We start from the raw sequence: 15,226 nt of genomic DNA on the forward strand, positions 1-15,226 counted from the left end.
AGGGACTTGGTTCAAAGAGTCTGCTTCCATGCTGTAACGTTTGGAAGATGACAAAAAATACAAAAGTGTGGGATTGATCGCTAAGAGGATGATGGGTAATTCCCATTTAGAACAAAATTGGGATACTGTACTGTTACCTTTGGATGAGCTTGTTAACATCAATGGAAGTGCAAACCATAAAACATAGCAGTGTTAGGCCATTCTGCCCATCGAGTCTGCTCTGCCATTCCATCATGGCTGATTTATTATCCCTCTCAATCCCATTCTCCTGCCTTCTCATCATGTCCTTTGACAGCCTTACCAATCAAGAACCTATCAACCTCTGCTTTAAATATACCCAGTGACTTGGTTTTCACAGCTGTTTGAGGGAATGAATTTCTCTGGCTAAAGAAATTCCTCCTCATTGCTGTCCAAGTGGAATAGTGTTTAATGAAAATCATGGGAAGCTGTGTTGAGTGTTTGTGTTGTGTATTTTCGATTATTTGTGAAATGGAGGTAATTTCTTGCCAACACATTTAACAAAATGTTGTGGAAGTAGTTTTACTGATAACACACTTAGATTTCAGTGAGACTGGATGTGCTGATGTTATCACGGCTCCCAGGTTCCACTGCGGTTATCGCGGCTCCCAGGTTCCACTACGGTTAATGCAACTCCCAGATTCCACTGCGATTATCGCAACACCCAGGTACCACTGCAGTTATCGCGGCTCCCTGGTTCCACTGCGGTTATCGCAGCTCCCAGGTTCCACTGTGGTTATTGTGACTCCTGGGTTCCACTGCTTTCTCTGCTTCTCCAAAGCTCTGTTATTTTTAGCCTCATCTCCTAATGTCCAAAGTGTCAGTCACAATTGGAGAACAATTCAAACAAAAACTCTGGAAATCTGGAATAAGAGAATTGCTAGACACACTCAGCAGGTCAGGAGAGAGAGAAGCAGTTCATATTTCAGGTCAAGGCTTTCACCCGGTCTGGAGTTGTGAGGAAACGAGAGTGCTTTGAATAGTCACATTGAGCCACAGTGAGTCATATTCAGTCACAGGAAGAGAGGCTTCCTATTAGGCTTTTGTAGTTGAACAAAGGCTGAGATAGAGGGAGCATTGACCACCACTCTACTGCTTGCTGTTATTCTAATCCAGTACCGGTGAAGTTTTTGATACCGTTTGATCTTGAAAATTTATAGTGATATTTGATAGTCCACTAATACTGTGAGAATGTGATGATGTAGATTTGCATATTAACTAAAAACAAAATGACTTGTGCATTGCGGTGTGCTCTGTTTATATCACTGAGTTTTCTCCAAGCTTTTCTAGTTGTGTTATTTCTCCAAAAGGGATGGTATGCTAACAGAACAGTTAGCATACTATTGTTACCCCTGGTAGCACATTCCACTCACCTACCATTCCATGTAAATAAAACATACTTCTGACATTTCCCCTATACTTCCCTCCAATCATCTTAAAACAGGGGTTCCCCTATCATTAACTGAGGAGTCCATATACTCCCAGTTGGAAACTCCTGCCTTAAAATTATGCCCCCTTGTTTTAGCCATTTCTGACCTGAGAAAAAAGTCTCTGGCTGTCTATTTGATTTATGCTTCTTATCATCTAGTACACCTTTTATCCTCCTCCACAGTAATTATGTTGGAAAAATTAAAGTTACTGAGCACAGTATTCCAAATGTGTGTACAAGGTCTGAAAGGAGTAATAGAACTGTGTAATTTTGAGTAGCCTAATTTTAATAATGAGTTAGATTTTTTAAAGAAAATGCAGTGATTTGTTTTGTGATCTATAGAAAACCAGATGTAGGTCTACAAAATGTATGTAATATTGGGTGCGTCTGTCTGTCTTTTGGTAGCATGCTATTAAACAGCATTGTTCCTCTTCCAGACAGGTTGCTTTTCATGACAACAGCAGTTGATTTGGTTGTCACTGAGGTGCAAGAGCCAGTCCGGTTCCTTCTGGAGACCAAAGTGAGAGTGTGCCCACCTAGCGAGCGAATGTTCTGGCCCTTCAGTAAACGAAGTTATACAGAGACATTTTATTTGAAACTCAAACAGGTAATTATTTGGACATCACCTTTTGTAATAAGAAGATATTGGGAAAGTATTGTTTGTTACTTGGGTGGCACAGTAACATAATAGTTAGTGGAACACTATTGCAGCACCAGCGACCTGTGTTCAGTTTCCACTGGTGTCCGTAAGGAGTTTGTACATTCACCCTGTGACCGTGTGGATTTCCTACGCTGCTCTGGTCTCACCCCCACTCCCACCCACAGTCCAAAGATGTGCAGGTTAGGGTTAGTCAGTTGTGGCCATGTTATGCTGGCACCAGAAACATGGTGAGACTTGTTAGGCTGCCCCCAGAACATTCTTGGACTGCATTGGTTGTTGACTGAATTCCACAGTATGTTTTCATGTAAGTGTGACAAATAAAACTGATCTAATACATTGCTGAAATTTGCTATAGATTGCTTTATCAAACACAAAGCCAGTTCATAGACTAGAGGGGAGCTTGACAGTGTAGAGAGGTAGGGTAGTGGTTAGTGTAACACTATTATAGTATCAGTGACCTGGTTTCAGTTCCCACCACTGTTTGTTAGGAGTTGGTGAGTGTGTGGGTTTCCTCCAGGTGCCCTGGTTTCCTCCCACATTCCGAAGGTGTATGGGTTAGTCGGTTAATTGGTCATGAGCGTAGTTGGGTGGCGTGGCCTCATTAGACCGGAAGGACCTGTTGCTTGCTGTATCTCCAAATATAAATAACAGCGAGCAAGCTTGCCCAAAAGCTCCATCCAACTAGCACGGTGATTTAGGCATCAAATCAAATTTCTTTTTTGCATTGCCTGTGGACCACAAGCTACTTTGTCAGAACATGAGCCCATGTGGGAAGGTCACAATGCTTTTGCAAGCAGGCCCTCAGTTAAAAGCCAAACATTACTAGAAAATGCTGATTTGTGAACTTTGTCCTATCGTAAGCATACCCTCAATCTTACTTTGACTTCAGATCAGTGTGGCTGAGGTCGGGAGATCAAAAGATTTGGGTATTTTTGCTTTATTCTGTGAGTCAACATCCAATTAATTCAGCTTCCTGAAAAGCGTCTGTCTTAACTCATCCACTGCGTGCACACTTTGTGTGTGGAATGGTATCGTAGCAGCTAGCTAGTGCATAGATTTTCACCATTAGCTGTAAGATTGGAGTTCGATTCCCACTGTTGCCTGAAAGAAGTTTATACCTTCTTCCCTTGACCACATGGATTTCCTGTGGATGCTCTGGTTTCCTCCCACACTCTAAAAGATACATGGTTAAGGTTAGTGAGTTGTGGGGATGCTATGTTGGTGACACTCGCAGGCTGCCCAGCACAATCTTCGCTGATTTGATTTGACGTACATGACATATTTAACTGATGTTAAATGTAATCTTTAATCTGTTGCCACATGTATTTCACTGGTAAAACTCTTTGTGAGAGTTTACTTTGGTAGTGGTGCACAAATGCAGATTGTACAACCTAGATTAGGAACGGTCAGATGGAACTGTGCTTTTTAGTTTAGCTGATAAAAATATACTGAGTTCAGATACCTTGTGGTTTTTAACATGGAAATGTAATTAAGTCCAACTGCCGAGTTGTTGAATGTTGATGGTTACTCAGGTACATGGTGTATCTAGAGTAACACACACAAAATGCTGGAGGAACTCAGCAGGTCAGGGACCATCTATGGAGGGGAATAAACAGTCAAGGTTTTAGGCTGAGGCCTTGCATCAGGACTGAAAAGGAAGGGGGAAGATGCCAGAATAAGAAGATCAGGGGTTGGGGAAGGAGTACAAGCTGACAGGTGATAGCTGAGACCAGGTGAGAGGGGAAGATGGTTGGTTGGGGGAGAGGGCGGTGAAGTAAGAAGCTGGGAGGGGATAGGTGGAAGAGGCAAAGAAGAATGAATCTGATAGGAGAGGAGAGTGAACCATGGGAAGTTGGGAATAAGGAGGGGCATCAGGGGGAGGTGATGGTCAGGTGAGGAGAAGAAAAGGGTAACCAAAATGGGGAATGTCAAAGGAAGGAGTGGGGTGTAATACTGGAAATTAGATAACTCAACATTCATACTGTTAGGTTGGAGGCCAGACAGACAAATACGAGGTGTTGCTCCTCCAAGCTGAGAGTGGCCTTATCATTGCAGTAAAGGAGGCCATGGACTGGCATGTCAGAATGAGTACCTGAGCAACCTTTGAATTGTTTTACAGATTGATCAGAAGGAAAGGAAGAGCAATAGTGATACACTGTATGAGGTTGCAAGTTTGGAAAGCGAGTCTGAGCGCGAGCGAAGAAAGACGACGGCAAGCCCAACCATGCGCTTGCCCCACTATGGGTCGCAGGGGTCCATCATCCCTTCACCACCCGAGGATGATGAAGAGGAAGGTTGGTTCACTCAAATTCTGGGATGGCTTGTATTTCTCTCTGAAGTTTGTGCAATTAGCAATTTTATGATTTTAAAAATCTCCTGCTTTTACAGCTGTGTCTAATGGCTTCTTTGCTACACACATGAAACACCAGTGGGTCAGGCAGCATCAGTGGAGAGGAATAAACGGTGTATGTTTTGGGGCAAAACCCTTCATCAGGGTTGGTTTCTTTGCCAATAGTTCACTTGAGCATATAAATCATTTTGAAATGTAATAATAGAACCAATAAAAATTAAACTACACCTCTCCCCTTTGTGGCTCTCGCCCAGTGTTAACACGGATGTTGATTCAAGGATAACTTGAGCCATGCCAAATCCACACTAAAAGTGTGTTAATGTAGGAAATAGGACAGAATTTAAGAACAGCATGGAGTTCACCTTTCATACTTAGTGTGTTATTTGTTGTTACTGGGGAATGTTTAATACAGTCATACATCATGGATTCGGCCCATCTCACCGATGCTGACCATGGAACCTTTAAAGCTCTTCTATTCACATACTCATCCAAATGTCATTTTATCATGTACTCATCAAAATGTTCACCTTTTGTGAAGTACGCTCCTAAACTCTGGAATTCAATACCTAAAGGACACAGACTCAGTTGATACTTTTAAACACCAGCACAAAACCCATTTATTTAACCTTGATTTTAACTAACATATTTTTGTCTTCTATTATCACGTTTGCACTTTATTCCATTGTAAAGAACCTTGATCTACATTGTCTGTTTGAAAAGTGTTCAAATGTTGTTGTTATTATTATTTATTGTATTGGACTCAACTATTTCTTCTGGCAGCTTAATCCACATCTCCACCACTTTCAGCCCAAGTCATTTGACTTCACAGAATGTAGCCCCTCACACTTAACCTGAATTGAAAGCCATTTGCCTAATCTCAGCCCACTTACAGTACCTATCTGTTCAAGATCCCCCTGTAATTTTTCATAACCTACATCAGGGACTCCGGACCATTGTTATGCCGTGGACCAATACCATTAAGCAAGAGGTCCATGGATCCCTGGTTGGGAAGTCCTGTTCTGCACTGCCTGTTTTAGTATCATCCTCAGACTCACTAACCAGGATTGTACATGAGGCATAGGTATTGACCTTGCATTTTTGTTTGCTATTAGCTTTTATCCCTTGGGGGATAAGGTTTCATACAAACCAAAAGAATCAGGATCGGGTTTAATATCGCCTGTATACATCGAGAAATTTGTTGCTTTGCAACAGCATTGCAGTCACTACATAATAAAAACTATAAATACAATAAGAACTGTATATAAAAATATAAATTAAATAATTAGTGCAAAAAGAGAGAGAAAATATACTGGGCAAAGTGTTCATAAATTCATTGTCCATTCAGAAATCTGATGATGGAGGGGAAGGAGCTATTTCTGAAACGTTGAGTGTGTGTCTTCAAGCTCCTGTTCTGAAGGCTGATCTGCCAAGCATATGGCTCCCTAATGTTTTCATTGCTGGCCACTTGCAAGTTGCTGCTGACGTGGAGCCTGTCATTGGGGAGGTTAATGTAGAGCTTGAATGGTGTTTGTTTTGTCAACCCCAGCCCCCTGTCATTGTTTTATCTATTTTCTTTAAGGATTGTTCAGTTTGAAAAGATCTGTGACACTACAGTGATCAACTACCCCTAGAGAACCTCTGATGTTTTAAGCAATCAGATCTTGCATCATCTGCATTTTAATTAGATCAGAAAGCAACTGTTGAGCAAATAATAAGTGTGGTAATAAATCAGGATCAGGTTTAATATCACTGTGGAATTTGTTGCTGTGCTGCAGTACTTTGCAATACATAATAATAAAAGCTATTAATTACAACAATAGGAAATATTTTTTAAAAATTAAATTGAGTAGTGCAAAAAGGAGCAAAAAAAATGGAGGTAGTGTACATGGGTTCATTGTCCATTCAGAAATCTGATGGCGGTGGGGTGGGGTGGGAAGAATCTGTTCCTGAAAGTGACCATGGAACCCACCTACATTTGGCCCATATCCCTCTGAAGCTCTTCTATCCACGTAGTTGGCTGGCAGGATGGAGATGCGTCTCTACCGAAGGAGGGGTAAGGCGCTCCTTCCCTCCGCTAGCCTACAGGTCACCCTTGGCAAGTTGTAGCACTGCTTAATCCTCCAATCAGGGTCATGTGAAGTCATAGGCACAGGTGGTGGATGGTGGTATAACCAGCCGGAGCATATCATATGCGACCACTGACACCCAGCAGACAATCTCTGAACTGTATTGATAATGGCTGGGGTCACCCATCTTGTAAAGACACTGCCCAGAAGAAGGAGATGGCAAACCACTTCTGTAGAAAAACTTACCAAGAGCTATCATAGTCAAAGACCATGATCACCCACGTCATACAACACAACACATAATGGTAACAATGCTGATAATCCATGTGCTCATCCAAATGTTTGAATGTTGTTATTGTACCTGCCTGAACCACTTCCTCTGTCAGCTCATTCCATATGGCCTATATGCTGTCCTGGTTTGACTTTATGAAATGTATCATCTTGCATTTACCTAATTGAAAGCCATTTGTCAAACCAAGATTAAAGATTAAGGTTAGCTTTGTTTGTTACATGTACGTTGAAATATATAGTAAAATGCGTTGTTTGTGTCAATGTGCTAGGCCTGTTTGGAAGTGTCGCTGTGTTTCCAGCAGCAACATAGCAGGCTTATAACTTACTAACTCTAACCTGTACATCTCTGGACTGTTGGGAGGAAACTGCAGCACACGGATGAAACCTATGTGATCACAGAGAATGTACAAACTTCTTACAGACAGTGGCGGGAATTGAACCTAGGTCACTATGCTAGTGTCATGTGCCACCCCATTTACCTATATGATCAAAATCCCCCCTCTAATTTTTCATAACCTTCTACACCATCTACAACTTCACCTGTTCTAGTATCATCCTCAAACTTAACCTACCATGCCTTGTACAATCAGAATCAGGTTTAGTATCACCGGCATGTGACGTGAATTATGTTAACTTAGCAGCAGCAGTTCAATGCAGTACATAATCTAGCAGAGAGAAAGAAAATAATCCAAATTGTTTATATAAATAACAAACAACAAAGTTCTCAGCATAGCCCTATAGAATGCAACTAGTGACAGGCCTGAGATCCCAGCACTGCCCCATGGCCCATGACTGATGACAGGCCTGCAGTCTGAGAAATGACATTTGACTATCATTTTCTGCTTCCTACCCTTGAGCCAATTTCAAATCCAATTAGTTTTCTCTTCCAGGATCCCATGCCGTCTTACCTTCTGGATTAGATTGCCATGAAGGACCTCATTAAAGGCCTTGCTAAAGTTCATCGAGACAATGTCTACTGCCCTACCCTGGTTAGCTCTTCAAAAAAGTACTTAAGTGATCTGTCAGACACAGTTTCCCACATACAAAGCATGCTGGCTATCCTTAATCAGATCATGCTTATCCAAATGTTGATAGATCATATCCCTCACAATCCTCTATAATAATTTATCCAGCACACACATCAGACTCACTTGCTTAGTTTCTGGTTCAGAAAAACAATATTTAACATTTTGGCATTCATAAGTCAGTAGGATTTTGGTAAATGGAAGGAAAGTCATTTTCACGCATTTAGTTCTGTACTCTCTTTCTTCAGATAACGATGAGCCTCTCCTGAGTGGCTCTGGTGATGTGTCCAAAGAATGTGGTGAAAAGATTTTGGAGACTTGGGGTGATCTATTGTCAAAATGGTGAGTAGGAACACCATCTTCGAGATGTGTTGAAGTTTCTATGATGGAGTTGTTTAGTCTGGTTTAGAATTCAGTATCTGTGGAATCAACTTGATTTTAAAATATTGCAGTTTTGTTCAGTTAATGGTTATGTGGGTGTTGCAGAAATTTCCAGATTTAAACTTGGCAAATATGCTCAGCAAATGATGGAGAAGGCTTAGGGAGCTTGGTGGCCTGCTCATTTTCTTGTGTTCTGAAAGAATCTTGACTCCCCAATACAAGGGCATTTTCTCTTGTCTCTTTGTCATGTATTTCAGCAGAACACATAGAAACATAGAAAATAGATGCAGGAGTAGGCCATTTGGCCCTTCGAGCCTGCACCACCATTCAGTATGATCATGGCTGATCATCCAACTCGGAACCCTGTAACTGCCTTCTCTCCATACCCCCCGATCCCTTTAGCCACAAGGGCCATATCTAATTCCCTCTTAAATATAGCCAGTGAACTGGCCTCAACTGTTTCCTGTGGCAGAGAATTCTACAGATTCACCCACTCTCTGTGTGAAGAAGTTTTTCCTCATCTCGGTCCTAAAAGGCTTCCCCTTTATCCTTAAACTGTGACCCCTCGTTCTGGACTTCCCCAACATCGGGAACAATCTTCCTGCATCTAGCCTGTCCAATACCTTTAGAATTTTATATATTTCAATAAGATCCCCCCTCAATCTTCTAAATTCCAGCGAGTATAAGCCTAGTCGATCCAGTCTTTCATCATATGAAAGTCCTGCCATCCCAGGAATCAATCTGGTGAACCTTCTTTGTACTCCCTCTATGGCAAGAATGTCTTTCCTCAGATTAGGGGACCAAAACTGCACACAATACTCCAGGTGTGGTCTCACCAAGGCCTTGTACAACTGCGGTAGTATCTCCCTGCTCCTGTACTCGAATCCTCTTGCTATGAATGCCAGCATACCATTCGCCTTTTTCACCGCCTGCTGTACCTGCATGCCCACTTTCAATGACTGGTGTACAATGACACCCAGGTCTCGTTGCACCTCCCCTTTTCCTAATCGGCCACCATCAGATAATAATCTGTTTTCCTGTTCTTGCTACTAAAGTGGATAACCTCACATTTATCTACATTAAATTGCATCTGCCATGAATTTGCCCGCTCACCTAACCTATCCAAATCATCCTGCATCCTCTTAGCATCCTCCTCACAGCTAACACTGCTGCCCAGGTTCGTGTCATCTGCAAACTTGGAGATGCTGCATTTAATTCCCTCGTCTAAATCATTAATATATATTGTAAACACATCTTTATTTAATCTTAATTCAGTGGAAATGGTCTTGCTACTCATAATCAGGCTTATTATCAGTGATGTAAGTTGTGAAATGGGTTGTTACGAGGCAGCAATACAGTACAATACCAAAAAAATTATGATGTTACAATAAGAGAGCAAAATAGCAAGGTAGTGTTCATGGACCATTCAGAAATTTGATGGTGGAGGATAAGCTGTACCGAAGACATTGAGTGTGTTTCTTCAGGCTCCTTTACTTCCTCCAAGATGGTAGCAGTGAGAAGAGGGCATGTTCTAGATGGTGAGAATCCTTCATGATGAATGCTGCCTTTTTGAGGTGTCTCCTTATGAAGGTGTCCTTGATGATGGGGAGGGATGTGCCCAGGATGCAGCCCTTTTAGAGCCTATGCAGTGGCGTTACCATACCAGACAGCGATGCAACCAGTCAGAATGCTGTACACAGGCATCTGGGAAAATTGCGAGTGGCTTTGGTAACATACCAAATCTCCTCAGACTCTTAATGAAGTATAGCTGCTGGTATGCATTCTTCATAATTCCTTAAAAGTAGATTTTCCTCTCACATTGAAATTTTGCAAGTGTTTGCCTATTTTTTTTAGATTAGATTATGAGGACTCTCAGTCCTCGTTTATTGTCATTTAGAAATGCATGCATTAAAAAAATGATACAATGTTCCTCCAGTATGATACCACAGAAACACAAGACGGACCAAGACTAAAACTGACAAAAACCACATAATTATAACACATAGTTTCAGCAGCGCGAAGCAATACTCTAATTCGATAAGAGCAGACCATGGGCACGGTAAAAAAACAGTCTCAAAGTCCCGATAGCCCATCATCTCATGCAGACGGTAGAAGGAAGAAAAACTCTCCCTGCCATGAACCTCCAGCGCTGCAAACTTGCCGATGCAGCATCCTGGAAGCACCCGACCACAGTCTGACTCTTGAGTCCGTTGGAAAACTTCGAGCCTCCGACCAACTCTCCGACACATCTCTGTCAAGTGCTTCGACCGTGGCCCCGGCCGCCAGGCAAGAAGCAAAGCCGAGGACTCGGGGCCTTTCCCTCCAGAGATTTCGGATCACACAGTAGTGGCGGCAGTGAAGCAGGTATTTCAGAAGTTTCACCAGATGTTCCTCCGTACTCTCACATCTGCCTCCATCAAATCAGAATTGTGCATGGTATCCTACTTGACAGATAACAGATATCATCACCGGGGAGGCTGCATGCGCTGTGTTGCACAGCCATCTCCTCCTGCAAAAAATTTTGACAGCTTTTGCTGTTTTCCATAAGTGTTCAATTCAGCAGAGCTGAGATGCATTCCAAAAATAATTTGTATATAAACTAATGGCTTCCCCGGGTAGTAAAATCGCCATCTATGATTAGGATACTGCAATACTCTCAGTAAGTGTTTTAGCAATTATACTGCTCACTTTAATTTATTCATCTAATGAGGTTATCTGTGTTTGGAATGGTGGAAGTGGGAGATGAGGAGTAAGAGCTTTTACATTCACAAACTAATTAACTAATTATCTGACTATGCAAAAGAGTGTACACATTTGAATTTTAATTGCACAGATGCCAAATGGCTGCCTTTCCCTTTGTCAGATTAAATTACATGTAACATTGATTTTCAACATAGTTTACTAAAGCTATGTTTCCTGTCTCTTCCTCATCCCGTAACTCTGTGAACCATGACCTGTTTTAGTGGAAGTCACTGCTGGTAGTTGGACTCCAAGGTTCCTAAGCTGTTCTTTTAATTCTCTCTTCCTTGGCCCAGCATACCGAGGTATTCTCTTAGCAAGGGAGAAGCAGATTGAGCTGAGACCAGGAAATTTGTGGTATTGTGAAAACTTCAATTGAAACTATTGGTAGATTGATCAACAAACAAGAGAAAATCTGCAGATGCTGGGAATCCACACAGCACACACAAAATGCTGGAGGAACTCAGCAGGCCAGGCAACATCTATGGAAAAGAGTACAGTCAACGTTTCGGGCCAAGACCCTTCAGCAGGTCCTGAACTCCTTACAGACAGCAGCGGGAATTGAACCCTGATCTTCTGATCATTGGCATTATGCTAACTGAAAATGGTGCTGCCCTATGCTACCGTGTTGTCCATACAATTACCACCATTGCAATGGAGACTAGATTTCCTAATTACTATCTCCTTTTGTTCACAGCTTGTGTAACACCCCTAGTCCTAACTCTACCATGCAGATGTAATTATAAGGTGATTAGACCACAAGGCATCGAAATAGAATTAGACCATTCAGCCTATTTATTATCCCTTTCAACTCTATTTTCCTACCTTAACCCCATAGCCTTTGATGTCCTGACTATTAAAGAACCTATCAACCTCCGCTTTAAATATATCCAGTGACTTAGCCACTACAGCCGTCTCTGGCAGTGAATTCCACAGATACCCAAACCTCTGGTTAAAGAAATTCCTCCTCGTTTCAAAGTGGATGCCCCTCTATTCTGAGACTGTGCTCTCTGGTCCTAGGCTCCCCCACTATAGGAAACATACTCTCCATGTCCACATGCCTTTCAATATTTGATAGGTTTCAATGAGATCTCTCTTCTTTCTTTGAAACTCCAGTGAGTATGAGCCCAGAACCATTAAACACTGCGGATACATTAACCCTTTCATTCCTGGAATCATTCCCACGAACCTCCTCTTGTCCCTCTCCAATGCTAGCACATCTTTTCTGAGATAAGGGGCCCAAAACTGCTCACAATACTCCAAGTGCAGTCTGACCAGTGTATTATGAAGCTTCAGCCTTAATTCCTTGCTTTTATATTCTAGTCCTCTCAAAATGAGTGCCAGCATTGTGTTTGCCTTCCTTACCACCGACTCAACCTGCAAGTTAACCTTTAGGGAATTATCTGTTCATAATTCGATCAAATTGAGTCTTAACACATGAAGGTTTTCGTTAACTTGTCATTAATTGTCTCAAAGTTGATTTTTAAATTAAGCCAGTGTGATTAATTGCTCACCTCGAAAGCTGTTGCAGCAGCTTGCTTTGCCATGGTATTTTGAGCAGCACTTGTAATCTGGCCTTGGCTACCTATTTCTCTTCGAACTACAAAGAGCAGAGTTTGATCATTCCTTGTCTCCAAGGGAAATTGCATCATTTTAGCTGTAGCAGTTTTTATTACATGAAGTGAGATCTTCCCTGATGTGCTTTTATCTGAAATGAAGGATGAATATCTCTCTGTGTAAGACTCAGAATCATATTTATTATCACTGACTTACACAATGCGAAACTTGTTTTGTGGAAGTAGTACTGTTCAAAGACGTAAAATTACTGTAAATTTAAAAAGTGCCTAAAATTGTAGTGTTCATGGACTAGCAAGAAATCTACTAGCGGAGGGGAAAAAGCAGTTTCTACATCATTGAGTGAGGGTCTTCTGGTTTTTGTACCTCACCCTGATGGCAGTAGTGAGAAGAGGGCATGTCTTGGATGGTGACGGTCCTTAGTGATAGATGCCACGTTCTGAATATGGGTCGGCTACTGCACAGGATTGAAATAAGCTGCAGAGAGTTGTAAACCGTCTTCTCCGTCACAAGCACTAGCATCCATAGTATCCAGGACATCTTCAAGGATGTCTCAAAAAGGCAGTGCCCATCGTTAAGTAGCCCCATCACCCAGGACATGTCCTCTTCTCATTGCTACCATCAGGAGGGAGGTACAGGAGCCCGAAGACACACACTCAACGGTTCAGGAACAACTTCTTCCCCTCTGCCATCGAATTTCTGAATGGACATTGAACCCACAAACACTACCTCACTACTTTTTTATTTCTCTTTGTGCACTACTTACTTAATTTAACTACACTCATGCTGAGGATGTGTTCCTCGGAGGTGGAAAGCTATGTACGTATGCAGGGTTATTGTAACATTATATAAATGGACATGTGTGCCTGATTTTTTAAAAATCAAGCCTAAGATGTATGATGTATTATTTTACGTATACACAGTATTTCGTGGAGTAACAAACACCCAAATAGGCCTACCCTGTACATCAGTGGAGCAGCAACACATTACGGCTGCAGTGGAGGGAAGTGGGTGGTGGTTACATCTTAAAGGAGGGGCCGGGCTGTGGGTGGTCCTCTAAATTTGCCGGCTACTTCAAGTAGATGTCAAGATTTGACTGCCTTATCTTAAGTTTCCTCCCACAAATCAGTTCTTGTTAGTAGGAATTCATGTTGAGAACGCCTCTCTTTGCCTTATTGCTTCACTCCCAGTCAGAGTCATTATCGATGAACTGGTCCGTGATTTGTAAGATCGTGCCGATACTAGTGCTGAGGAATTTTGTGGTTAATCGGTCCTTTGCAGCCTTGAAACCAGTTGCATGTTTCTGTGGGGGATGAAAGTACGAGAAGGCATTCGTTTCCAGAATAGCCCCGTTTCATCCATATTGAAGACAAGCTTGGGAGGATAATCTTCCTTTTCGATTCTGGCCTTCAGTATTGCAAGAAAATCCTGGGCTGCCTTGCTGTCTGCTCTAACTGCTTCACCAGCAATACGTATGCTATGGAGGTTACTGCACTGTTTAAATTGATCAAAGAAACCTCTGCTGTCTGTGAATGTTACCGACATATCATCATCTTCTTGAATATGATTGAAGATGTTTATTGCCTTTTCCATTATTCTCAGCTGGCTTCAGGGCATGTTTCATTGTGTTTGGTCATCCACCCATAAATTTAGTCTATTTTCTATTTTTCAAGCAATTGAAATAATCCTTGAACTGATCACCTTCGTTGATGATAACTTTGAGGTCGTTGTTGCAGAAACTTTTATCTTGTCTGCATTTTTTATAATTGTTCTGATCATCAATGTGGTTGATTTCAAAGAGGCACCAACATCAACCTGACACTCACCACCTTCCAAACGCAATGTCACTTGCAGTTTCACATCCATGCTAATGCTTTTCCAAGCCATCTTGGATGTACTGCCCTCTCTGGAAGTTGCAGAATGTTTTCCAGACATCATGGGTGGAAAAAAAATGGAATAAATTGGTGAGGAAGCAAGTATGTTTACAAATGCAGAGGAGGCAGAGTGTCAACTAATACATGATTGGTTGTGAGTGGCTCAGACCATATGTAGAGCGCTCTCATTGGCTGATTGAATGTTGACTGTAATGCCAGCCACTCAAAGTTTGTTTAGAATGAATTTTTGTAATTTTTAAACATTTCAATAAAGAATTGAATACCCATGTTGTAATGAATCAATGCTCTGCAGGGTAGCATTATGCAGTGTCTGAGTGTATTTAATTTGTATATACTTACTGTAATTCAGTTTTTGCTTCTGTTATGTATTGCATTGTACTGCTGCTGAAAACAAAAAACAAAAAATTTCACGATATATGCAGGTGATAGTAAATCTGATTCTGAAGAGGGTATGTCCTAGATGGAGAGGGTCCTTAATGATACATTCCACATTCTTGAAGAATAGCTACTTGGTGATGCCCTCTGTGGTGGGGAGGCCAGACGGGGCTGGCTGACCCTACAACCTTCTGCAGCCTCTTGTAATCCTGTGTGTTGGAGCCTCCTACCAGGCTGTGATGCAGCCAGTCAGAAAGGTCTATTTAAAGAGTATTTGGAAGTCTAAACTAGAAGAGTAGAGACCAAGTTCTTGGAGGTGTGATTTGGTGGATAACTTCCAGTTTTGATGAATCTGATGGACTGAACGGCCTGGGTGTGTGACATAAACATGACTCTTCTCAAGGCAGCTAGTTAGTATCAG

At 41.8% G+C, this 15,226-nt stretch overlaps 1 protein-coding gene across 5 annotated transcripts in view; it reads left to right on the forward strand.

The window, feature by feature from the left end:
- The window catches only part of LOC134359753 (rab GTPase-activating protein 1), a 247,067-nt gene that overhangs the window by 101,068 nt on the left and 130,773 nt on the right, over window positions 1–15,226 (forward strand). For all 5 annotated transcript variants that reach the window (XM_063073339.1, XM_063073342.1, XM_063073340.1 and 2 more), the window contains 3 exons: window positions 1,885–2,054; window positions 4,228–4,402; window positions 8,089–8,182. In XM_063073339.1, coding sequence (XP_062929409.1) covers window positions 1,885–2,054; window positions 4,228–4,402; window positions 8,089–8,182 — 439 coding nt within the window. The remainder of the gene's footprint in view (window positions 1–1,884; window positions 2,055–4,227; window positions 4,403–8,088; window positions 8,183–15,226) is intronic.

Source organism: Mobula hypostoma, chromosome 21, assembly GCF_963921235.1.
Source record: "Mobula hypostoma chromosome 21, sMobHyp1.1, whole genome shotgun sequence".
Classification (NCBI taxonomy): domain Eukaryota; kingdom Metazoa; phylum Chordata; class Chondrichthyes; order Myliobatiformes; family Myliobatidae; genus Mobula; species Mobula hypostoma.